Source organism: Mus musculus, chromosome 1, assembly GCF_000001635.26.
Source record: "Mus musculus strain C57BL/6J chromosome 1, GRCm38.p6 C57BL/6J".
Lineage (NCBI taxonomy): Eukaryota > Metazoa > Chordata > Mammalia > Rodentia > Muridae > Mus > Mus musculus.
In genome coordinates, this window is record NC_000067.6 from 84,904,101 (window position 1) to 84,930,430 (window position 26,330).

A 26,330-nucleotide genomic window follows, 5' to 3' on the forward strand; every position below is an offset into this window, starting at 1 on the left:
TTCAGCTTTAAAGCTCATCTTTTATTATCTATTTAATAATAAAATTATTAAATAAATAATATGAGGCTCTGACTGACCTGGAATTCACTATGTGGAGCAGGCTGGCCTCGACCTCACAGAGATCTGCCTGCCTCTGCCTCCTGAGTGCTGGGATTAAAAAAGTATGCACCACCATGTCTGGCTGATGTTACCTCTGTTAAAACATCAAGTTGTGCTACAGATATGATGATACTAAGCAGGTCTTTGGCCAGGGGTGGAGACAGAGGCAGGGAGGCAGAGGAAGGCAGGTCCTGTCATTTCAAGGTCAGCCTGGTCAACATAGTGAGACCCTGTCTCAAAACAAAACAAAACCCAAACATGTCTTTGTGCTAGGCCAGATGAAATATGGCCTACACAAATTATTAAATACAAGTTATTACCTAGCTAACTTCCAGGCAATGCACAAGTCATTGGAGGTAATATCAAGTGTGTGCATTAGTGGGACCTTTGGGACTCCTTTTCAATTAGCCAGCTTGCTTCCTATTGGTGTTATCTGGGCAGTTTCATGGAGCAACCTTTCCAATAGTCCTTAAGGGTAGGGGACCATGGAGATGAGGCAGAAGGAAACTGTTCATTTAATTACCTAGTACATCTGGGAAGCTCGGCTCACATTCTGACTGCACGTTAGACCTTGGGAGCATTCTGCAAATCCAGTTCCCAGCATTCCTGCCTTTAATTACCAAAGATAATTGAGAACAGGAGGATTCATTTTAGGTAAATTTGGCCCAAGACACTGGCAAATTCGTTTAATGAACAAATTTCGAGTACAAGTTTCTTGCTTTATGGTGTGGGGATGGGTTCTAGGGTCTTGTACACATTAGGCAAGTGCTCTTACTGCTGAGCTATGCCTCCAAACCAGCAGGTAGATATTTAAGTCATTTAAAGGTATGTATAAACAAGTAAGGCAGTCAGAAATTTTAAGACGACCCTGGGAGGTGCATTCACTAATCTGAAAATGTTTTAGCTGTAGAAAAATAGAGATCCTGGCGAAGGGAGAGTGTTTGTTTTTATGATATCCCAGATAAGACTTCTTTATGTGGTGGTGGCGGCGGTGCACGCCTTTAATCCCAGCACTTGGGATGCAGAGGCAGGCAGATGAGGCCAGCCTGGTCTACAAAGTGAGTTTCAGGCCAGCCAGGGCTATACAGAGAAACCCTGTCTCGAAAAACCAAAAAAAAAAAAAAAAAAAAAAAAAAGACTTCTTTATGTATGAAATCTACAAAGAGAACTATTTTTTTAAAAAAAGATTTTATTTATTTTATATGTATAATGAGTACAGTGTAGCTGTCTTCAGACACACCAGAAGAGGGCATCAGGTCCCATTACAGATGGTTGTGAGCCACCATGTGGTTGCTGGGAATTGAACTCAGGACCTCTGGAAGAACAGTCAGTGCTCTTAACAGCTGAGCCATCTCTCCAGCCCCACTGCTTGACTCTTAAAAGGAATTGTGTGTGTGTGTGTGTATAGGGGGTGTTGTGTACCCATTAGTCCAGAGGAGGGTGGCCGATTCCCTGAAACTGGAGTTATAGATAGTTGTGAGCTGCCCCATATGGATGCTGGGAACCAATTTCAGGTCTTCTTTAAGAGCAAGAACACCTTTACTCATTGGGCCATCTCCTGGCGCTCACAGTTTGACTCTTGCTTGGAATAAGCCACATATTTTATAAGTGACTTAACCTTAACCTTGTACTTCACTGGGCAAGAGAAACTCTAAAGATACGGATTTTTGTTTGTTTGTTTGTTTTTTGTTTTGTTTTGTTTTGAGACCTTGTAAAACCCTGGCTGTCCTTGAACTTGTTCTGTAGACCAGGCTGGCCTTTAATTTAGAGATCCACCTGTTATCCAAGCTCAGGGATGAACGAGGTGTGTGCCACCATAACAGGCTCTTAAAAAAGATGTTTGAATCCAAGATAATGGTATAAACTAAAGTGTCTGAATCCTAGCCCTTAATTTGCTTGTGAAGTGCACTAAGAAACACTCCTGAGACTAAGGATATCACTCATAGACCACATGGGAAGGATGTGTGCTGAGTTCAGTTTATGGCTGACATCATCTTCCATGACACAGTTACTGAGTTAGAAAGGATGGCCAGTTTCATTTCTTACGAGAGTTAGAAATTGTAATTCTTAGCTACAGAATCTTTCATAAAAATATAAACTGTTTTTCAAAATTGTACTAATATGTATTCCTTTTTTAAAGATTTTTTTAAAAAAATTTTAAGTGTATGGGTGTTTTGTCTGAGTGTATGTATGCATGCCACATAGACCAGAAGAGGGTGCCTGATCCCCTGGAACTGGAGTTACAGGTGGGTGTGAACCAACATGTGGGTGCTGGGAACTGAATTCTGGTCCTTTGCAAGAGCAGCAAGCACCTCCTAACCTCTTAGCCATTCCTCCAGTCCACAGACTACACTGCTTTTGAAATGATAACCTGCCTTTGCATGATACCAGCAGACCACCACCTTGTAAGAATTTACAAAACTCAGTCATACTCTCGTGTTCAAAGCCCACATATCTGGACCTTCTGTGGAAACACAGACACTTGGGTTTTACCTTACAAAGAAGTGGGTGAGTTGCAGTGTTTTTATTTCCAGTCTTTGCATATAAAACCCTAGTCTCAGTGAATGGAAAGAGGTAAGGAGAGGGTGAGAGAAAGGGAGGAGAGAGAGGAAGGAAGGGAGGAAAGGAAGGAGAGAGAGAGAGAAAGAGGAAGGGAGGGGAGAGGAGGAGAGAGTGGGAGGAAGGAAAAGAGGAGGGGGGCTTTTTTGTGGTTTTGTTTGTTTTGTTTTGTTTTGTTTTTTGATACAGGGTCTCATGTAGCCCAGGCTAACCTTGAACCTCTGACCCTCTTGCCTCCACCTAAAGCTGGGATTACAGGCATTTGCCAACATGCCTGGCTTGAAAGTTTTCATAAGGGCATCTGTATCAACTATTTAATAAGCTATAAACACTGTCACCTCTAAGACACACACAGTTCTAATCACGTCTGCCACCTCTGCAGAGAGGCCACACTGCTTACAGATGAAGCGATGACAATGCCATTCATAAGTGACACCACCGGTCATCACACAGAGTGTTCCTCTAGGAGCCAGGTGAGGTAGGCACGAGGAGGGAACCCACAGGAAACGTTACAGGACACTAAACATGTGCACCCTCTATGCACTTCCTTCTGGATTGATCTATCATCTGAATACACGGTTGAATGAGCAAAAAGAGTATCCCTACCATGTAAAGCAAACCACATATATAAAAGGAAAAGTCATATTTTTGGGTGATGTCAAAGATCCATCCTATGAAAACAAAACAAAACAAAAAAGCATAGATATTCAGCATAACACAGTTTAAGACAAAACTCCAAGATACAAACCACGCATTTATTGCTACGTCAATTTTTTTTTTTAAATAAGCGTTTGGACTGGGGATGTAGCTCAGTGGTAGAACACTTGGCTAGCACACATTAGAGCCAAGGTTCAGTCCCCAGTACTGTCCCTCCAAAGGAATTAACTTTGTTGTGGGGGTGGGGCGGTGGAACCCAGAGTTGATACAAGATCTCACATATTCAAGGTTGCATTTTTAATTTTTGTCTGTTCTTTAGACAGGGCCTCACCATGTAGCCCTGGAACGCACTACATAAACCAGGCTGGCCTCTGACTCTCCAATCCTGGGACTAATGGCATGTGCTGTCATGTCTGGCTGTTGTAATTTGGCTTTCTCTTGATTTATTTCTGTGTAAGTGTATAACCTTTTCTTGTGGCACGCAGGGCTCATGAGCATGTGAGGAGGTCACAGAACAACTGTGTGGGTCCTTCTACCTTTCTGTGGGTCTCAGGGATTGAACTCAGGTCACCCAGCATGCTGAACTAGTTTGTCAAGTACTTTACCCGCTGTACTGGCTGGTTTTGTGTGTCAACTTGACACAAGCTGGAGTTATCACAGAGAAAGGAGCCTCCCTTGAGGAAATGCCTCCATGAGATCCAGCTGGAAAGCACTGTCTCAATTAGTGATCAAGTGGGGAGGGCCCATTGTGGGCGGTGCCACCCATGAGCTCATGAGTTCCTAGTCTTCAGTTCTATAAGAAAGCAAGCTGAGCAAGCCAGGGGAAGCAAGCCAGTAAGTAACATCCCTCCACGGCCTCTGCATCAGTTCCTGCTTCCTGACCCACTTGAGTTCCAGTCCTGATTTCCTTAAGTGATGAACAGCAATGTGAAAGTTGAATAAACCCTTTCCTCCCCAACTTGCTTTTAGGTCATGATGTTTGTGCAGGAATAGGAACCCTGACTAAGACACCCACTGACCCAAACAATCAGCCCTGTTTTATGTGCCATTTGATTTAAAAATAAGAGACCACAGGTGTGGCAGAGGTAGGAGATTTCTGTGAGTTCAAGGCCAGCCTGGTCATAACAAGTTCTAGGCCAGCTGGAGCTACCTAGTGAGAGCCTGTCTCAAACAAAACAGAACAAAACAAACAAATCAAAAGGAAAAAAGTAAAAAAACTACCACCTCCAAAGAGAAAACAAACAAAAAAAAAAGTTTTGTTTTGTGGTTGTTGTTTTTTGAGACAGGATTTCTCTGTGTAGCCCTGATTGTCCTAGAGCTCTATAGACCAGATCCACCTGCCTCTGCCTCCGCCTCCCAAATGCTGGAACTAAAGGCATGTACCACCACCGCCCAGCTAAAGGTCATATTCTTTAGATGTGGCTTAGCAAAATGCTCTGCCCTTTCTCCATCTACAATCTAAAACATGATTAAACACATAATTAAAAAATAATGGTTCAGGGACAGAATCTGAAAGCTATGCAGACACATCTCAGCCACTCCCACCAACTTCCGCTCAGTGACACCAGCTGCCTACAGTGGACTTGTTTGGCTGACGGCCACACGAATGCTGTAGAGTGGTCCGTATCTACCTACAGAACAGCAGATAGGGGTCTATAACCTAAAAGCTAGGCAATTAGGACAGGTTCTGAGGGCACAGGTCTGTCATCCCAGCTACAGGAAGAATGTAAATTAAAAGGCCACCAGGGCTACAGGGTGACCTCACAGACTCAGCCTGGGCAATTTAATGTGACCCTGTCTCAAAATGAAAATTAGCCAAGCATCACACACACACACACACACACACACACACACACACACACACACCCGTCTAATCCCAGCACTTGGAAGGCAGAAGCAAGGCAGGTCTCTGTGGGTTTGAAGCCAGGCAGCTCTGCATAGTGCATTCCTGGCAAGACAGAGTCACACAGTGAGGCCCTGTCCCTAAGAGGGAGGGGAAACAAAGCAAAACTGGCAATGTCGCCCAGTGGTGATCACTTAGTCACTTAGCATGGAAAGAGACCCTCAGTTCAAAACCCAGCACCACCCAAAACGACAGCAAAGCTGAACATCTATAAATGAAGTTCTCATGTGCTGCTCGGCTCCAGCGAAAGCTGGCTCGATCACTAATAGTTAAATCTTCAGTCTTCACGCGACCAAGTGGGAACTACAGACAGCTTAGTCTCAATATAGTGCCTGAGTGTAACCCCAACTTCAGATATAGAACAAGACCCCATCAGACTGGAAAGTGGAGGTGTGCGTGCATGTTGTGTGTGTGTACAGGTGCCCATGGAGGCCAGAAGAGGTTGTGGATTCTCAGGAACTGGAATGGCTGTGAGCCTCTGGATATGGGTGCTGAGAATGAAACATTTAGAAGGGCAGCAATGCTCTTAACCACTGAGCCGAGCGTCTTCAGCCTCCTGCTCCTATACTATAGACTGAACCCAGCTAGGACCTCACACTTGCCAGGCAAGCGCTCAGACGCTGTACCATGTGAACTCCCTATGTATTGATCGGTCATGTGACATCACACCTGGTTGTGATCTTCGTTCTTTGATTTGGAACTTGGGCCCTTTGCAATCCTTTAATCCATTAACTCAAAGTCTCACAGGAAACCCTGGTTTCCTCTTCAGTTGCCCTTGCCTTTCCTTTGAGTGTGCCCCATGAGAAGGGCAGGTGTCTTTCTCCTCAGTGAATCTGCTCCCACCCATCTCCTGGACAACATTGGAAATGCTTGTTAGGGAGCTTTTATTCAAAGGAGGGTGAGCCACGGAGCTGGATTTTGCTAGAAAGGATTCTGGAAACATTTAGAAAAACTACCTAGTAATATGACACATTTTAAGGAGACGTGAACACCCAGCCATGTTATAAAGATCGAAGCTGGTGTTGTCTGATGCCATGGTGGAAATGTCTGTGTAATGTAATGTAATTGCATGTCTTCCCTAAGTGTATAATACGGCAGTAAAATTGTACCAGGTTTTTAAATGGGACTAGAAATCTCTCTGAAAAGTAGGAAATAATTTTGTTTCTGAATCCATTTACCAAAAGGGGGTGGGGAAGGTAATTGGAGAAGTAATTTTCTTTGCATCACATTAAGTAGCATTTCAAGCCCATTTGGGATGACTAGCAAGAATCGAATGTGGTTATTTAGTCACTCGGGTTGCTAGGCACCCTGACCCTACAGTGCGGGAGTGCTGGGACTGCATCTCATTATGAGTTTAGTGTCTTGGCCTGAAGAGTCAGTTCAACAATATGCAGGCAACCGACAAATGTCCTTCACTCTCAGTGCATCAATCAGTGGGATGAGAGGAAGCAAGAGACAAAAGGAGGAATGACCCTTTACACCAGACACCTAGACACACTGGGACACTGGCCTGTGTCCCCACAGCTGTGAGAGTGGGCACCCACAGAAACTTCTCTCTTTGATTGTTTCTGTTAGGTGTTTTTGTGTTTTGTTTTTTTGTTTTGTTTTTGAGTTGGCGTCATATGCAACCCAGGCTCGCTTTAAACCGCTGATGCTCTCACCTCTACCTCCCAAGTGCCAGGACCTCAGGCCTGCACCCCCATGCCTGGCCTTGTGTGTTTGTGTGAGCACATGCACATGTGTGTATGCATATATGTATGTGTTCTGAGTGTTTGGAGGTCAAAAGACATATATGCACCTCCATCTCCATCTGTTCCCTGGAGGCAGGACTTCTCCCTGGACTTGAGGCACATATTTCCTTGCCTAGATCTCTGACTGCTGGAACAGTTAGATAATGTTTATGGCAGCTTGTTATAGCAGCAACAGGAAACAAACACAAGGCTAGGCCCAAGCACAGATGCCTTTCGGTTATTTTGAGATAGGGTCTCATATGCCAAGGATCACCTTGGGCTCCTGATCTTTGCCTCTCCCTCAAGTGCTATGACTACAGGCATGCACCATCATGCCCAGTGTATGAGGTGCTGGGTGTAGAACTCAGGGCAGTGTGCACACTAGGCAAATACTCTGCCAACTGACGCATATCCTTGGCCCTGTTTTTGGTTCCTTCTTTAAAAAAACTTTTTGTTTCCCCTGGTTTTTCAAGACAGGGTTTCTCTGTATAGCCCCGGCTGGCCTGGAACTCACTTTGTACACTTTGTAGACCAGGCTGGCCTCGAACTCAGAAATCCGCCTGTCTCTGCCTCCCATGTGCTGGGATTAAAGGTGTGCGCCATCACCGCCCTGCTTAAAAAAACCTTTTATTTATTTAACTATGTGTGTATGCGTATAGGTCTGTGCCACAGTATAAATGTGGAGGTCAGAGGACAATCTGCAAGGTTCTGTCCTTTCCTTTCACCATGTGGGTTCTGAGGATTGGAATCATCACTGATTTTTACCGACAGTCATTTCTCAGGCCCCTGGTTGTGGTTTCTTGAGACAGGGTCTCATAATGTAGCTAAAGCTAGCCTGGAATTTATAATAATCCTCCTGTCTCAATACCCTTACTACTGGTAGTACAGATATGTGTATACACACACATATATATGTTCAACACACACACATACGCACACGCACACGCACAGCCACACCTGGCCTTTTTGCCTTTTGGACCAGTTTAGGCTGACTTCTTCCTACTTATATTTCCCAAGTGCTGGGACCTCAAGCATGTGTCACCGTGGCCAGCTCTGACATTGGATTTTGTAGGGGAAGGGGAACGGACCACCCCACATCCTGCCTTCCTGCATGCACTCTAAGCTCTGGGCCCCTTGGTGCACTCACCTGCGAATGGTGGTCCTAGTAAGGCTGAGATGCCATTGGCGCAGATGATGATGCCGTAGGCATTGGCCAAGTGCTCAGTGCCAACCAGGTCCTCTGTCACCACAGGCATGAGGGAGAAATACCCGCTAGAAAACCCAATTAGGGCACAAATGACAGCCAGACTCGCGTAGGTGTGCATCAGAGGCAGAAGGAAGATGCTGAGGACGAGGGTGAAGTTAGCGATGAGGAAGACATTCCAGACGCTGATACAGGGGAGGTCGGCCACGGCCCCCAAGATCACCTTCCCGAAGATGTGAAGTATTGCTATAATCGAGGTCAGAGGGAATGTGTCATTTTGCTCTGACAAGTTATACAAACTGACGATTTCGGGCAGGTGGATGAAAGGGATGACAAAGCTGCTGTATGCGAACAGAGCCCAGAAAATAAAGGCTACAAACATGCGGTTGGTGAAGAGTGAAGCCGTCCCAAAATAGCCTGAGTGCCAGTCCCTAAAGCCCCTCCGGACTTGCACAGTGAGCTGGCTCACTGTCTTCAGAACCCGGAAGGCACACACATTCTTCCTCGGATGGGTTTGACCTTGACACTCCTGTGTTTGAAGGTCACACACCATCTCCTCATTCCCGGGCCTTCTGTCCTGTTCTTCAGCCATGCCCAGTGGTCCTCCAGACTTAACAGATTCAGTGGAGTAAGCTGGGAGAGCACACGGCTCTTCCGCTTCTGGGCAGTTTTCTAACTTCTCGGGAGAGAGGGGCCTCATGAGCGCCCCACAGACACACAGGTTCAGGGACAGAGCACCTTGGATGAACATAGCATTCCGCCAGCCATATTCTGCGCACAGGTATTTCAGCAACACGGTCATCAGGAACGTCCCAAATCCTGTCCCCGTGGTACTGAGGCCCTGGGCCAGGGCTCGTCTCTTCTGAAAGTACCTTCCCACCATGACCACTGCAGGTAGGTAAGCCATCCCACTGCCAAGGCCTGCAGGTGAGAGGGAAGAAAGCACACGGCACAATCAGAATCCTTAGGACATATAGACCTGCTGTGTCAGGCAGAATTCCAGATTATAGCAAAAGGTCTGAGGCCATGAATTTAAAAAGAAGAAAGGTTTATTTTGGTTAGCAATTTTAGAGAATTTAGCTCCCGATGCTTTTGGGCAAGTTTCAGCAGAGCAAAGTTCAAGGCTGCTGAGAAGTCAAGGAGAAGAGGACCAGGGATCTAGCTGTTGGCAGAGTACTTGCCCTAGCATGTGCAAATTCCCAGCACCATGTATAAAAACATGGTCACAGTGACACCATATGTCTTTATTCCTAACACTAGGAAGCAGGAGCAGAGGAACTGAACTTCAAGGTCATTCTCAGCCTACGTAGTGAGTTTGAGGCCAATACGGGATTAAAAATGTGCGTGTGTGTATGTGTGTGTGTGTGTGTGTGTGTGTGTGTATTCCCAATTATCAATTTCTTCTACTAGGCCCTACTCCCTAAAGACGCCAGTCTTCACTACACAGCCTTCAGAGACATTTAAGATCCAAATCATGCTGGGGTGGGATAGTAGATCACTCCTTTAATCCCAGCACTTGGGAGACAGAGGCAGGTGGATCTCTGTGAGTTCGAGACCAGCCTGGTCTACAGAGTGAGTTCCAGGACAGCTAGGAAGACATAACAAAACCCTGTCTCGAAACACAGAAAATCCAAAACAATGTCAAAAGGAGATGTAAACTGTGTAGCCTTCATCCTCTTACAGCATTGTACGTTTCCATTCTAATGAAGGATAGCAGTTGTAAGGAAGCTCCAAGGAGAATTGCCAGGAGGAGCTGCCATTTTTCCCATCAGACTTTGCGATAGTTTCTACCAATAACAGCAGAGCAGACCCCTCCTGTAAGATCAGGCCAGCCTCACCTACAGAAAAGGCCCTGTCTCAGGCAGGCTCAGAAGAAGAAAGTGACAAGTGTCTGGTCAGAGTACAGTCCATGAAAGAAGCTGTGTGACTTTTTAGGACCTTGTAAGAAAACTTCATGTAAACCAGACAAGAGTCTTGCAATCTCTGTTCCTTTAGAACAGGGATTTGTTCTTAGAATGCACTTTCGTGCCCCTCCTAGAAGTAATAATAGGAGTGGGCATGCTTCAGATTAGCCATCATTTTACCCGTTATTATTCAGAGGGATGTTCCCAAGCACAGTTGTCCTCAAGACCTTATACAGCCTAAACTCTGGTGGCCATGTCCTTGTTACTGTAGACAGCTCCAGCTCAAGCAACCTTTGCTCACATGACTTTGCCTCACCCTCAGAATGCCCTCAGAATAAAATTGTCCGATGCTCTGAATAAAGATGGCTATTGCGTGAGACTAGTTAGTCGGCTCTTCCTGAGGCTCTACTCTCCCAGGTTCAGGCCAGTTAGAACCGTAACCGTCCCTGAGCCTCCTGCCCGTGTCAGTGAGGGCAAGACACAGTCCTCTAATTTGGGTCAAACTCTGGATCACTCTTTATGAAGCTTATGACCACAATGGTAGAAATCAGACTTTCTTAGAATGTAAAACAGACAGAGAAAACAGCCTTTAGGGGGCTGGAGAGATGGCTCAGCAGTTAAAAGCACTGACTGCTCTTCCGGAGGTCCTGAGTTCAAATCCCAGAAACCACATGGTGGCTCACAACCATCTGTAATGGGATCCAATGCCCTCTTCTGGTGTGTCTGCAGACAGCTACAGTGTACTCACATACATAAAATAAATAAATAATTAAAAAAAATGTTTAAGAAAACAGCCTTAGAGACCAGCAAGATAGCTAACAGCATGGAAGAACTTGCTGCCCAAGCCTGACAACCTGAGTTGGATCCCTAAATCCTGCAAGGTGTTCTTACCTCCACATGTAAATATACACATGTGCTCGCACACACATGCACGCACACACACACACACACACACACACACACACACACACACACACAGGGACCTGGGTTAGTTCCTGGCATCTACACAGCTGCTTTTAGTGGTCTGACCACTTCCCCTGCCCCTTCCTGACATCTGTGGTCACCACTGACACTTGTGGTTCATATACACACATGCAGGCAAAACGCTCATACACATAAAATAAACTTTTTAAACCATTGAGAGATGGCTTAGTGGTTAAGAGCAGGTTTCCTTCTCAGCACCCACATGATGGCTAACAAACATCTGTAATTCTAATTCCAGGGATCTGACACCCTCTTCTGACCTCCGAGGGCACTACATTCATGGGGCACAGTGTACACATTGGCAAAATAATTAACAAAATTAAGAAGACATCATTCCCCATCCCATAATCAGCCTCCAAACACTGACATCATTGACACTAGCAAGATTTTGCTGAAAGGACCCAGATATAGCTGTCTCTTGTGAGGCTATGCTGGGGCCTAGCAAACACAGAAGTGGATGCTCACAGTCAGCTATTGGATGAATCACAGGGCCCCCAATGGAGGAGCTAGAGAAAGTACCCAAGGAGCTAAAGGGATCTGCAACCCTATGGGTGGAACAACATTATGAACTAACCAGTACCCCGGAGCTCTTGACTCTAGCTGCATATGTATCAGAAGATGGCCTAGTCGGCCATCACTGGGAAGGGAGGCCCATTGGACATGCAAACTTTATATGCCCCAGTACAGGGGAACGCCAGAGCCAAAAAGTGGGAGTGGGTGGGTAGGGGGGTGGGGGGAGGGTATGGGGGACTTTTGGGATAGCACTGGAAATGTAAATGAGGAAAATACCTAATAAAAATATTTTTTAAAAAAAGAATAATAAAAAAAAAGATATCATTCCATGGTCTGTCACCAGGTCCATATCCTCCTCATGAGCTGATTGACTTTGGACTATCTGTAACATCTGCCTGCTTCTTGAGAAAATTAACGAAGTGAAAATATCTGAAAATGACATATCTAGATGACTGTCGTATGTTGTATCTTTATGCAAAACCCTAGCCTGATCCTTTAAGAAATGAGGAACTTTCATTCATTTCTGTGGCTAGTGTGGACGTTTCTTTCTTTCTTATTTTTCTTTTCTTTTCTTTTTTTTTTTTTTTTGGTTTTTCGAGACAGGTTTTTTCTATATAGCCCTGGCTGTCCTGGAACTCACTCTGTATACCAGGCTGGCCTCAAACTCAGAAATATGCCTGCCTCTGCTTCCCAAGTGCTGGAATTAAAGGTGTGTGCCACCACTGCCTGGCTAGTGTGGACTTTTGAAACCTTGTCCCTTCAGAAGCTGGCCGTACAAGCTCACTGCTAGACAGACCCTGCACTCATGCCCTTAGCCCCCAGCCCATTTGGCCTCAGCAAAACCACTTGGACCACGATGCTGTGAAGAGAAACCCTCCCTTCCAACCCCATTTCACCCCTCTCCTTTTTTTTTTTCACCAGTTCCCCCTCACTTAGAAGTTGGCTGATTTTCTTCTTCTACATGTGGGTCCCAGGAATGTAGCTTGAGGGTGTGAGGCTTGCTGGTGACCGTCTCTATCTACTGAGCCATCTCATTTGCCCAAGACAAATCTTTTTTAAAAAGAGATTAATTTTGTGGTTTTTTGTTTGTTTGTTTGTTCAATCTTGTATTTCTAAAGATAAAGTTTTGGACTGGAGAGATGGCTCAGTAGTTAAGAGCACTGACAGCTCTTCTGAAGGTCCTGAGTTCAAATCCCAGCAAACACGTGGTGGCTCACAACCATCCATACTGAGATTTGATGCCCTCTTCTGGTGTGTCTGAAAACAGCTACAAGTGTAGTTACATATAACAATAAATAAATTTAAAAAAAAGATAAAGTTTTGTTTTGTTTTTCAAGACAGGGCTTCTCTGTGTAGCCTTGGTCATTCTGGAACTCACTCTGTAGACCAGGCTACCCTCGAACTCAGAGATCAGCCTGCCTCAGCCTCCCAAGTGCTGGGATTAAAGGCGTGCACCATCACTCAGCAAAGATAAAGTCCATTAAAGAAAAAAAGAAGCCTTCTTCATAAATATGTCTATGGATTTTTTTTTTTTTTTTTTTTGGTTTTTCGAGACAGGGTCTCTCTGCATAGCCCTGGCTGTCCTGGAACTCACTCTGTAGACCAGGCTGGCCTCGAACTCAGAAATCCACCTGCCTCTGCCTCCTGAGTGCTGGGATTAAAGGCGTGCGCCACCACGCCTGGTGTCTATGGATAGTCTAAAAAAAAAAAAGCCCCGTGTAGGAGAACCACAACCACGGGAATACACCCAAGAAATGTAGCATGAGGATGTTCTCCTGTCTGAGTAACACACACCACATGCATAAGAAGTGCTCGCCCCGCATGCGTGGGACCTTGAGATCAATCCCCAGCGCAGCATAAACCACGTGTTGTGATACATTAATCCCAGAGCTCAGAGGTAAGGTAAGAGTATCAGGGCATTCTTGACACAAATCAGAATGTGAGTACATGAGAGCCTGGCTAGCCTGTGCTACACAAGACCCTGCCTCAAAGACAGACAAAACTCCAAATCTAGGAAGACTGCAGCAATAGGGGATATAATCTTAAAATTCATGTCTGTGTGCAGGTGCCCTCAGAGGTCAGAAGAGGGCAATGGGTCCCTCTGCGGGTGTTACAGGAGGTTGTAAGCTGCCCAGTGTGGGAGGTGGAACCGGAACTCCAGCCCTTTGGAAGAGCAGCACTCTGGACTGCTGAGCCATCTTTCCAGCTTCTAACGAACAGTTTAAATCAAATCAGAGTGAAGCTTTTAAAAACAGAACGATTTTAATGACTCTTTATGCCATCACTTAACTTCAACAAATCTCAGCTCACGGCCAATTTTGTAAATACCACATATTATTTGGAAGCAAATTGAGAATATTTTATCTCATGTGTGCATATTTTAGTATAAATCTCCAAATGTAAAAAATTATTTAAATAGCATAATTCTCATATCATTATCTCATTCGAAAAAAAAATAATCCCTTGACACCACTAGATATCCAGAATGTGCTCCAATTTCTAAATGTCTTATGAATGACTGCTCTTTTAAAAAAAAATAACCCCCCAAACTTGTTGTTTAAACCACAATCCAAGAAAGGTCCACACATTGCTGTTTGTTGATGCCTAGTTTTTGGTCCCTCAACCTCAACGCCTCTTGTAACTTATTTGTTGCAGACATTGGGTGACTTGCTCTGTAGAACTCTCATACTTTGGGTTTTGATGATGGAACAAATTAAGTTTACTTATTTTACACAGGGTCTCTTGCAGCTCAGGCCTGGAATTTTAGTTAAAGATAGTCTTGAAATTCTGTCCTAGCCAGGTGCTGGTGGTAGAATACACTTTTAATCCCAGCATTGGAGAGGCATGTGGCTGCTGGGAATTGAACTCAGGACCTCTGGAAGAGCATCAGTACTCTTTTCTTTTTTTCTTTTTCTTTTTTTCTTTTGGTTTTTCGAGACAGGGTTTCTCTGTGTAGCCCTGGCTGTCCTGGAACTCACTCTGTAGACCAGGCTGGCCTCGGACTCAGAAATCCACCCGCCCGGCTTGCGTCACTACTCTTAACTGCTGAGCCATCTCTCCAGCCCAACACTTGGGATCTTGAGGCAAGATGATACACGGGCTAAAACTAGCTCAGACTATGTATCAAGACCTTGTCTCTGCTGGGTGATGGTGTTGCATACCTTTAATACCAGCACTTGGAAGGCAGAGGCAGGTGGAATCTTTGTGAGTTCTAGGTCAGCTTGGTCTACAGAGCAAGTTTTCAGGACAGCCAAGGCTAAGAGAAACCCTGTCATGAAAGAAATAAAATGTTAATGAAGATTTGTGTCTACTTGTTTCCTTATTTCTGTTATGACATGGATTCCCATGTATCCTCAGGCTGGCCTTGAATTGACTTGTGTAGCAGAGAGGGACCTTGAACTTTTGATCCTCCTGCCTCCACTCCTGAGCGCTGGGATTGCAGCGTGTGCCACCAGGCCTGGCTGATTAAGTGCTTCGTTCATGCTGGGCCAGCACACTTACCACTGGGCTGCATTTGTTGTTCTCTTTTTGTGACCACAATATTTGTGTGACATTAGGCACATTAAACTCACCACTGAACCTCCTTACACCTCAGTTTCCTTCTGTGCAAACTGGAGACTGTGGTGATTTGAATGTTTGGCCCATGGGAGGTGGCACTGTTAGGAGGTGTGGCCTTATTGGAGGAGATGGAGCCTTGTTAGAGGATGTGTGTCACTGTGGAGGCGGGACTCATATATATATGAGTCATATATGTGCTCAAGTCTGGCCAGTGTGATCCAGAGCCTCCTGGCTGCCTACAGAAGACGGTCTTCTTCTGCTGCCTTCAGATTGAGATGTAGAACTCTCAACACCATGTCTACCTACAGGCTGCCATGCTTCCTGTTGTGATGATAATGGACCAAACCTCTTGAAACTGTAAGTCAGTCTCAACTAAATGTTATCTTTTAGAAGAGTTGTCTTGGTCATAGTGTCTCTTCACAGCAATAAAACCCTAACTTAGCTAAGGGCAAATAAGCATACCAGAGGAACACATTGAAAAGACCGAAGTAGGGCTGGTGAGATGGCTCAGTGGGTAAGAGCACCCGACTGTTCTTCCGAAGGTCCAGAGTTCAAATCCCAGCAACCACATGGTGGCTCACAGCCATCTGTAACAAGATCTGATGCCCTCTTCTGGAGTGTCTGAAGACAGCTACAGTGTACTTACATATAATAAATAAATAAATAAATAAATAAATAAATAAAAAAAAAAAAAAAGAAAAGACCGAAGTAATTTGCATAAATCACTTAGCATGGTGGTACATACTAATGAGCTTGGTAAATGTTAGTTGACAATGCAAACATGGTAGCATATGGTTAGCATAAATATGAATTATAAACTCAAGTATATCCCTTAAGACAAGAGGAATGAACACTGAAACCTGGTGTCAGATGCTGGCAGATGGCTCACAGATAAAGGTAACTTACCTAAGGCAAGTACAGGCTTGGACAGCCTGAGTGGATCTCAGATCCCCTGGTGGAAGGACAAACCCATGGCCTAAAACTGTGGTTCTCAACCTTCCTAATGCTGCAACCCTTTAATACAAGTCCTCATGTGACCCCTAACCATCAAATTATTTTCATTGCTACTTTATAACTGTAATGTTGCTACTGTTATGAATCATAATGTAAATCATTATGCAGGATATCTGATATATAAGCCCTGTGAAAGGGTCATTCTACCCCAAAGGGGTTGCAACCCACAAATTGAGAACCACTGTCTTCTAACCTCCATGTGCATGCCATAACATGTGTATGTGCAGTCACACACACACACACACACTATTATTATTATTATTATTATTATTAATGTAATGATTATTACATTATTATTATTTTATTATTATTACAGTAATACACTGTTAGAGGACATTAGAAAAACATTTTAGTTTTTCGATTCAGGGTTTCTCTGTGTAGTGCCGGCTATCCTGGAAACTTGCTTTGTAGACCAAGTTAGCCTAGAACTCACAAAGATTCCACCTGCTTCTGCCTTCCAACTGCTGGTATGCAACACCATCACCCAACAGAGACAAGGTCTTGATACATAGTCTGAGCTAGTTTTAGCCCGTGTATCATCTTGCCTCAAGATCCCAAGTGTTGGGCTGGAGAGATGGCTCAGCAGTTAAGAGCACTGACTGCTCTTTCAGAGGTCCTGAGTTCAATTCCCGGCAACCACATGGTGGCTCACAACCATCTATAATGGGATCTGGTGCCTTTTACTGGTGTGTCTGAAGGCAGCTACAGTGCACTCATATACATAAAATAAATAGTTCTTTTTTAAAAAAAAAATCCCAAGTGTTACAATTACAGACATGCTCTGTGCCTCCATATCCTAACCAAAATAACTTCCATTGCTTTGAGAGAGGGTCTTGTGGAGGCCAGGCAGGTCTTGAACTCACTATGTACATAGCTAAGGATGGCCCTGTAGTATGGATCTCCCTGCCCCAACCTCCTGAGGGCTAGGATTATACTTATATATCTGGACATTTTATTTTATGATTTTGTTTTTTGAGGCAGGTTCTTACTATCTATTCCTGTCTGGACTGGAACCATTCTGTAGACCATGCTGGCTTTGAACTAATAGAGATCTTTCTCCTTGTCTTGTGAGCACAGAGATTTTTTTTTTCAAGAGTCTTACCATATGGCCTGGCTGGCCTGAAATTGTCTATGTTGCCCAATTGACTCCGAACTTTCAGTAATGCCCTCCCTCTTAATGGCAAATGCTGTGGATACGTGTGCTGCTACATCTGGCTTTCCTGATCAAAATAGCTTTCAACTCTGATTCAACAATTCATTTTTTGAGGAGGATCAGAGTTCTGTTTCCACAGAGTCAGGTGGGATCTGCTAGGCTGGAGCACAGGTGTTCAAGAAGTTGCTGCTCACCGTGTGAACCCCACAACCTGTGGGTAAAGGAAATTATGGCCAGGAATAATTTTTCAGAATGCAAACCACTCTGCATGGTGTTCAGTTTTAATCTGTCTCCTGCCTGTGTGCTTAGATTGGCTTCTGAGAATCAGGATGCGCCTGTGGTTTGTGCTAATTTATTCATTTGAATGGTGCCCATGAGTAAAGACTATTCCTTGGGTCACGCCCGGTCCTATACTTACTAATGAGAGAACTCATTCATTTCTTAGTAATTTTGTTTACTCTCTTAAGTCTGTGTCATTATCCTCCTTTCCTGTTCTTTAAAGGAAAAAGGTCTACCCTAGCACCTAGGAGCTGGCAGTCAAGTTTGAATTTGGTTCTATTGGGGAAGCCAACTACATGGACCAGTGAGTTTCCCACTCTTAAAGGGCCATCCATGAAAGCGTTTCTTGGGTCTGAGAGATAGCTCAATGGGTAAGGATGCTTGCTGTGGGGCTGGTGAGATGGCTCAGCGGTTAAGAGCACTGACTGCTCTTCCGAAGGTCCTGAGTTCAAATCCCAGCAACCACATGGTGGCTCACAACCATCCGTAATGAGATCTGACACCCTCTTCTGGTGCATCTGAAGACAGCTACAGTGTACTAATGAATAATAATAAATAAATCTTTAAAAAAAAAAAAAAAAAAAGGATGCTTGCTGTGCAAAAACACAACATCCAAATAAAAGCTTGATGGGGCTTTGTGTGCCTGGTGTGAGGGTGAGGGTGGGAGGAGGGAAGGGTCACAGACAAGAGGATCTCCGGCGCCTCCCGGCTGCCAGCCTAGCTCCAGAGTCAGGGAGAACCTGTGTCAAAGAATAAGGCATGGGATTATAGAATCGCAGGCACATGCACACACACACACACACACACACACACACACACACACACACTTACTTCCAAGACAAAAATGGAATTTCTTTTAAAATATGTGATGTCTTTAAAAATGTATATTTTATTTGTATGTTTTGCTTTGCCTTCAATGCATGCATATAAACCATAAACCATATATGCATGTGTGGCATCCATAGAGGTCAGAAGAGGGTACCCAGATCCTCTGGGACTGGAGTTACACATGGCTAGGAGCTACCTCATGAGTGCTGGAAATGAAACCTGGGTCCTCTGCAAGAACAAATGCTCTTAATTTCTGAGCTGTCTCTCTAGACCATCCACCAGATGTCTTAATGGCTCTATTTTTCTCTACAGTTAAATTCATCTAAATGCACAAAGCACTGAAATAAAAAAATTTAAACCATGCTTACCTGCTGCCACTCCAAAGGTAATAAAGAGAGACTGCACATTGGCTGCATAGGCGCTCAACACCCAGCCGAGGGAGTTCACCAGGCCTCCAATGATTGCTGTCTGGCGGCACCCGCAGGTGTTAATGAACAAGCCGATGAAAGGTCCTGCCACAGAGCAGTGGAAAAGGCACTGACTAGAGGCTCCTTGTTGTCTTAGGTCCCCACGCAAGAAGATAAAGAACAAAGCATCACCAGGGCTGCTCAAAGGAGACCAAACCGGGGCTCTGAGATGGCTCAGCAGGAACGTGGCTTGTAGCCAAAGCTGCCAACCTGAGTTCAAACCTCAGAACCCACATGGTAGAAAGAGAACAAACTCTTACAGGTTGTTAGCCTCCACACATGCACCTCTCAATAAAAATACATAATGTAATATTTAATAACGTAGGCAAACCCAAACCATCTTATGGAGGGGTCCCTGTACATGTCAAGTCAGGCAGCAATCTGCTAGAGGTGAGGATACAAACTCGATTCAGAATGACTTCAATCAACCTGGATCTAATTCAGGGAGTCTGATGCCAGGCAGCTTATTGTAGGCATGTTTCAACACAACAGATTTTAGATAGCGGTTTCCAGGTTACAATCATTCCAATTCTGGGTGTACAGTAAAGGTAAAGGTAACTACACAGAAACTACTTTACAAAGTACTTGTGACCACGAAGATAGGTGCTCTAGCTAAAAGGCCCAGGATCTGGTGTAGTCTCTAACAGAGATAGCATAGAGGTCAGCAGGCCATAGAGTACATGTGATAGCTCCCCTAAGGATGGGTGCTATTGACTGGGAGCCAAAGATAAAGGTCTAGGGAGGGAGAGTCTGGGATAATTATTCTGGGTGTTTTATTATCTACAGATAACAACAAGCTCACCAGGTTATTAACACCCACTCCCAGCTTTCTGGAAGGAAAACAGATATTTTATTTCCTCTATTGAGGAGACATCCCTGAGTGATTACCATCTTAATTTCCTAGAATCCGAGGGCACAAGGACCTTTGTGTCTTCAACAATCTTAAAGTATAAAAACCTTTCACATGCCCATGATCTCATCAGAGAACACGCAGTCCTAGACTGGCAACAAGCTGTCAGGTTCATTCTGACTACAACAGAGGCCCTTGGCTAGCGGGCTAACAGGATCCAGCCTTTTGGGTCTTCTCATTTTCTCAGCCTTATACAAAGTTTGAAAATGTGTGGAATAAGCAAACACTTGAAAATAAGTGAAATCAGCCAGCACTGGGGAGACAAAGGCTCTCTGTGAGTTTGAGGCTAACCTGGTTTACTGAGTGAGTTCTAGGATGGCTAGTTCTATCTCCAGCCGACTGGGACCATGTGATGGCTGGCCCAGTGGCTTGCTCACACGCTCTCAGGCTGATAGCAATTTCTACCCTTTCCTCTAGTCTTCTTCCAGGCCCTGGAGCTGCTATATGCAGATGAGGTTAAGTTTCACTTCCTGCATTTACCGATTCCCTGTGGGCGTGTCGCTGTGGGTGAATGCTGCAGAGTGGAGACTGGATAACCACTTATGGGAGTCAATTCTCTCCTACCATATGGGTTTGGGGATGGAACTCAGGTTGTCATGCTTGGTAGCAAGCACCCACTGAACCATCTCACAGACTCCTCATCAGGGATTTTGACTCCGGTTCTAAAGGAAACATTCGGAAAGGATTCTCACAAGGGCTCCTACAGACTATCACAGAGCACCCAACGCAAGGACTTGCTGACTTCAATACACTCAGGCTCCACATTCTCTTCCAGGCCTCCTCTGAGACCACTAGGCTGCATTTTTTGTTTTGTTTGTTTTGTTTTTTGTTTCATGCAGTATAGGCTGGCCTCAATTTGCCTATGTAACCAAGGCTGACCTTGTACTTTTTTTTTGTTTGTTTGTTTTTCGAGACAGGGTTTCTCTGTGTAGCCCTGGCTGTCCTGGAACTCACTCTGTAGACCAGGCTGTCCTCGAACTCAGAAATCTGCCTGCCTCTGCCTCCCAAGTACTGGGATTAAAGGCATGGACCACCACTGCCCGGCTGACCTTGAATTTCTGATCCTCCTGCCTTCACCTCCCAAATGCTGAGACTAGAGGCTTGTGCCACCATGCTTGGTTTATTTAGATGCTGGGGGTTGGACCCCAGGGCTCCATGCATGCTAGGTAGGCACACTACAGCCGAACTGCATCTCAGATCCCAGGCTGTGCTTTTTTTTTTTTTTTTTCCGAGACAGGGTTCCTCTGTGTAGCCCTGGCTGTCCTGGAACTCACTCTGTAGACCAGGCTGGCCTCAAACTCAGAAATCTGCCTGCCTCTGCCTCCCGAGTGCTGGGATTAAAGGCATGCGCCACCACGCCCGGCTCAGGCTGTGCATTTTTGACACGGTGTAGAGAATGAAGACTTTTGTCATCACTTTATATAGTTATTGAATGCTGCACTTGAGTGGGGCTTTTGACTTAATAACAAATTTAAGGGCTGGAGAGATAGTTCAGTGGGTAAAAAAAGAAAAAAAACCAAACTTGCTATACAAGCTTGGTGACCTGAGCTCAATTCCTAGAGTACAACGGAAGGAGAAAGCCACCTCCCGAAAGCTGTCCTCTGACCTTTACACACAGGCTGGGGCCCACACTCATACACATACTCAGAAGTATAAACATGATACAAGTAAAATAACTGAGCTCTGAAGACTTGCCCTGCTTAGCCCTGTGAGGTCTCTTTCTTCTGGGCCGGAGAAGGGAGAAGGAACCGGGTATCTCCCACAGCCCTGGCGAATTAGTTACTTTTGTCCTGCTGTGACCAATCCTGATAAAAAACAATGTAAGGGAAGGGTGGTTTGGGCTTGGGCTAGAAGACTTGGTTTATCAAGGTCACGTGCTCCCGTTACAGTGCCTGGTCACATTGTGTCTGCCATCAGGAAGGAGGGAGAGACAATACTGGGGCTCAGCCAGCTTCCTCCAGTCCCAGAATTGGTGCCGCTCACGTTCATGGTGGGTCTTAACCTCCTCAGTGAATCAACCCGGAAACTCCCTCAGAAACTCCCACAGGGGTTTGAGTCCAAGTCTGTGGAGCTGACTGGGAAGACGGAGCATTGTCTTGGACAAGTGCTCTACCGTTCAGCTGCAGCCCAGCCTTGTCTACTCTGTGTGTATGTATTCAAAGATTTCGCTTTTCATACTTAGTCATTCACTATGTAGCCCCAGCTAGCCTGGAGCTTGCTATGTCGACCAGGCTGGCCTGGAACTCACAAAGATCCACCTGCCTCTTCCTCCCAAGTGCTTGGATTACAGGTGTGCACTGAGACAGCTGGCAACATTTATTTTTATTTGTTTTCAAAGTGCATTTATTTTATGGGTGTGTGTGTTTTGCCTGCATGTATGTATGTGCACTGTGTGCATGCCTGTTGCCTGCAGAGTTCAGCAGAGGGCATCAGATGCCCTGGAACTTGAGTTTTAGATCATGAGTTACTTGTGGGTGCTGGGAATTGAACCCAGGTCCTCTGTAAGAGCAGGCAGTGCTCCTAACCATTGACACCAATCCGGCTTCATTAGTTTGTTTTTAGTTCTGTGTGTCTGTGTATGGGCACACATGAGCTCAGGTGCCTGTGGAGGCCAGAAGTGTCAGATACTCCTGGAGCTGGAGTTATGGCAGTTGTGAGCCACCGTAGATGAGGGCTGGGGACTGAACCCAGATCCCCTGCAAGAGCAGCAAATATTCGTAACCATGGAGATATTTCATCAGCTCCTTGTCTGAAAGTGCATAATTTGAAACATGAATATAAAGACTTATTTAATAAGTTCTGATATTAATGATACCAATTCAGTTAACTTCTTATAACAGTCTTACTATATACTAAATACTATATATAAGTATATAAGCACATGCTATATATTAAATATGTGTACTATATAAATAACTGGTATAGTCACCTGAGAGAACTATTGGAAGTAACTGAAACTGAGATACCATAAGTTTGAAGATGTTTCTCCACAAACATTAAAGAATAAAACCAAATACGGGTCCTATATAAGAACAGCTGGTGCTCTTAGTCACAGAGCCATGTCGCTAGCCCTACATTTTAATTCTTATATATTCATACTCACTCAACCATGCCATAGTTAGGGGACCAAGTGACCCAAATTGGAATGTGTGTGGCTCATGGCTTTGCTACTGACAGCCCTTTGAGATATGAAAAACTGGCAAGCCACAATACACTGCCTTCCCCATCATAGAAAGGGTTCAGAGGCAAGCTTTTCTGATATGCAAGCTTATGAAACATTCCAAGACATTTGAGAAAAATAAAAGGAAAGGCAAGGCACAGTTGGTGTGAATATCCCTAGCTGAAGGGTTTCATAAGCCAGACAGAAGGAGTAAGCTGCTGCTGTCCTGACAGAAGCATTAAGGAAGTGGACAACAGCTGGCAGCATTGAATTAATATATTAATATCTGCCGGGTTTTCTAGTTAAGTGACTGTTGCTTACTGAGGCTTCAGGCATTCACACTTTGTAAATGATAAATACTGTAAATCCTCTGTAGTTAGGATTTAATTACATTTAAGGCAATGGGCAGGAACTCCTCACTACCATTCTGGCAAAATGAAAAGACCTAACACTTGTAAGTCTCTCTCTCTTTCTCTCTCTCTCTCCTCTCTTTCTCCCTCCCTCCCTTCCCCTCCTCTCTCTGTCTCTCTCTAACACACACACCCTCTCTCTCTCACTCTCTCTCTGTCTCTCTCTCTCTCTCCCCCTTCCCCTCCTCTTCCCCCAACCCCCAAAACCACACCCATACCTCATGCTAATAAAGAACCCTTGCCTCAACTCCAGCCACCACATGGGCAGGAGGATTAGGAGTTCAAAGCCAGTTTCCAGCTGCATAGTGAGTTCCAGAACAGCACAAAAGGAAAATCCAACCCAGATCTATTCCTTTCTCTATGACTCCTGTTTGGGAACAAATGGCTCTAAGTTGCCATGCAGGTACTGGGAACTGAACCCTGGTCCTCTGGGAGAGCACTGAGCTATCCCTCCAGCCCAGTCTTTAAGAAGATCAATGAAGAACTGAAGGGGTCAAGCATTTCATAGACATTTATCAAGAATCTTTTCACACACATATTTGTGCCCTTGGGTCTCATGTGCTCATGGAACTTACTACGCAGCTGAGGCTGGCTTTGAAATCCTAAACCAATGTTTGGGTTGGGTGATGGTTTGAGTGGGACATTTCCTCCTTGGGCTCCTGTATTTGTACACTTCATCCCTGGTGGGTGGTGCTATTTGGGAAGTTATAGAACCCTTAGGAGGTGGAGCCTGGCAGGAGGAAGTCCATCACTGGGGGTGGGCTTTGAGGGTGTATAGCCTTAGTGCACTTCCAGCTTGCTCTCCCTGCTTCTGGCATGTGAATAGAATACTCTTGACCCTGGTGTTTTATTACAGCAACAGAAAAGTAGGCAGTCCTGACTCATCCTTTGTCTTGATTGGCAGGAGATGCAGTGCTGGGGTAGGCTGCTTGCTTAGCATGTGTGAGGCCCTGGCTTTGATTCACAACATTGCCAAAAAACAAAACAAAAAAACCCCCAAAAACCAAAAACCAAACAACAACAACAACAACAACAACAACAACAACAACAACAACACAACTCCCAAAACTGGGCTGGCTCAGCAGTTAAGAGCACTGACTGTTCTTCCGAAGGTTCTGAGTTCAAATCCCAGCAACCACATGGTGGCTCACAACCACCCGTAATGGGATCTGATGCCCTCTTCTGGTGTGTCTAAAGACAGCTACAGTGTATTTACATATAACAATAAATAAACCTCATATACATAATAAATAAATAAATCTTAAAAAAACAAAAACATTCATAGGAGTAGAAAGTGAACAGGGATATCGGAAGTTCAGGTCAATCTTGACTATGGACTAAGTTTAAGGCCAGCCTGGGCTACAGGAAACCTTGTCTCAAAACAACAGAAATGTGGTAGTCTCTAAGAAAACACTGAGCGAAGGCCAATCCCAACAACAATGCTAGATGAGCAGAAGGGGATGAATCATCAGTTATAGGATCAGTGTTGGGGACAGTGAGATGTCTCAGCAGGTAAAGGCTCTCGGTGACGTAACCTGAGCTTCATCCCCAGGACTGGGATGTCAAAGGAGAGAATCAGCTTCTGTAAGTTGTCCTCTGATCTAGACAAGTGTCACTCACACACACATACACACCACACACACACACTCCTATATAAGTGCCATGAAACACACGCGCGCACACGCACACGGCTAAATGGTAAATTTTGTGTTCTGAATACTTCAATTTTAAATGTTGGTGATGCCACTGATACCCAGTACCTAATGTTTCAGGAATGTGATGTCTGTCTTACAGCAGGGACCCATCGTTTTGTAAGCACCCAGTCTTAGATCAGGTGTCAGCGCATGTACGCACCCACGATCAAGGTGATGCCCATGCTCAGGGAGCTGACCCAGGCGGTCAGGCCGCGGCTCTGGTGAAACTCTTCAAGCCACTCCACGTTGAGGACTCCTAGGGCCATCTGTGAGCCCATGATGAGGATGTGAACAAAGAAGGACGAGAGGACCATCATCCAGGCCCACCCGCCATCGATATCTGGGTGGGGCTTCAGCGTCTTCTTATTCTTAGCCTTTCGGTCGTCTTCAAGGTCATACCCGATATCTTCATGACTCGTATACATTTTCTAAGGTTTTCTGAAACACACGCAGTAAATAATTTCATCACACATGGAAACAAACAACACCTTCCTCTTCTTTTTTAGACAGCTCTACCTCCCACTGTGACCAAAGTCGCTTCAGGGTCAAATGATGCTCAAGTTAGAGCAGATTAGTGTTTGATACTGGTGCATCTGGGACAGGCTTTGCCTCTTTACAGATCACTTTAAAGCCTGTCTTCATGATCACCTCCCGGGTATTATAAACTTAAAGAAGTGAGGGTAGACACAGAGGAAAGGAGGGAGAAGGAGATGGAGAGAAGGAGAACACACATCCTGGATTTGGTGGGTTAAGACAGACCAGTCTCCATAAGGAAGATCTGACTTCTGGCCTGGGGAAGGAGGGTCTAGGCAGAGCCAAGATGGATGGCAAACTAATATGGAGGATAACCTCAGATGTTGTTCCTCAGGTGTTGTTTCTCCGGAGCTGGCCATCTTGGTTTTTAAGGTCTCTCACTGGCCTGGAACCCACACATTCAGCTGTACTCGATAGCCAGTGATCCATTGGGGTCCACCTGTCACACTCTATCTCCCTATATGGTGCACATATATGCATATGTGCTTGTTTGAGCATGCAGAATTCACAGCAGGCTATTGAGTGCCTTCCTCTGTTCTCTGCCTTACCGCTGTGAGACAGTCTAGCAAGGAATAGAAAGCTAGCTATGGAGTTAAATGCTGGGCTGACAGGCACATGTTGCATGCCTGGCTTTTTATATGGGCTAGGGATTGAACTCATTTCCCAGGCTTGCAGGACAGAGACTTTACTGCATGAACCATCTCCCTGGCTCCTCATCGTGTTCCCAACCCTTACTGTAAATTTATCCAGCAGTTACTTCAGAGACCTCT

General features: G+C 45.0%; 1 protein-coding gene across 2 annotated transcripts in view; it reads right to left on the minus strand.

Annotated features, from left to right (window-relative positions):
* Positions 1-1,387: 1,387 nt before the first annotated feature.
* Positions 1,388-26,330, minus strand: part of Slc16a14 (solute carrier family 16 (monocarboxylic acid transporters), member 14) — a 29,794-nt gene continuing 4,851 nt past the window's right edge. The window contains exons 2-5 of one of the 2 annotated variants that reach the window (XM_006496551.4): positions 25,187-25,464; positions 18,754-18,897; positions 8,096-9,073; positions 1,388-3,329 (exon numbers count right to left, since the gene is read on the minus strand). In XM_006496551.4, the coding sequence (XP_006496614.1) occupies positions 3,178-3,329; positions 8,096-9,073; positions 18,754-18,897; positions 25,187-25,451 (1,539 nt within the window). In that variant the 5' untranslated portion in view covers positions 25,452-25,464 and the 3' untranslated portion in view covers positions 1,388-3,177. The remainder of the gene's footprint in view (positions 3,330-8,095; positions 9,074-18,753; positions 18,898-25,186; positions 25,465-26,330) is intronic. The other variant, NM_027921.1, reaches the window with a different exon arrangement.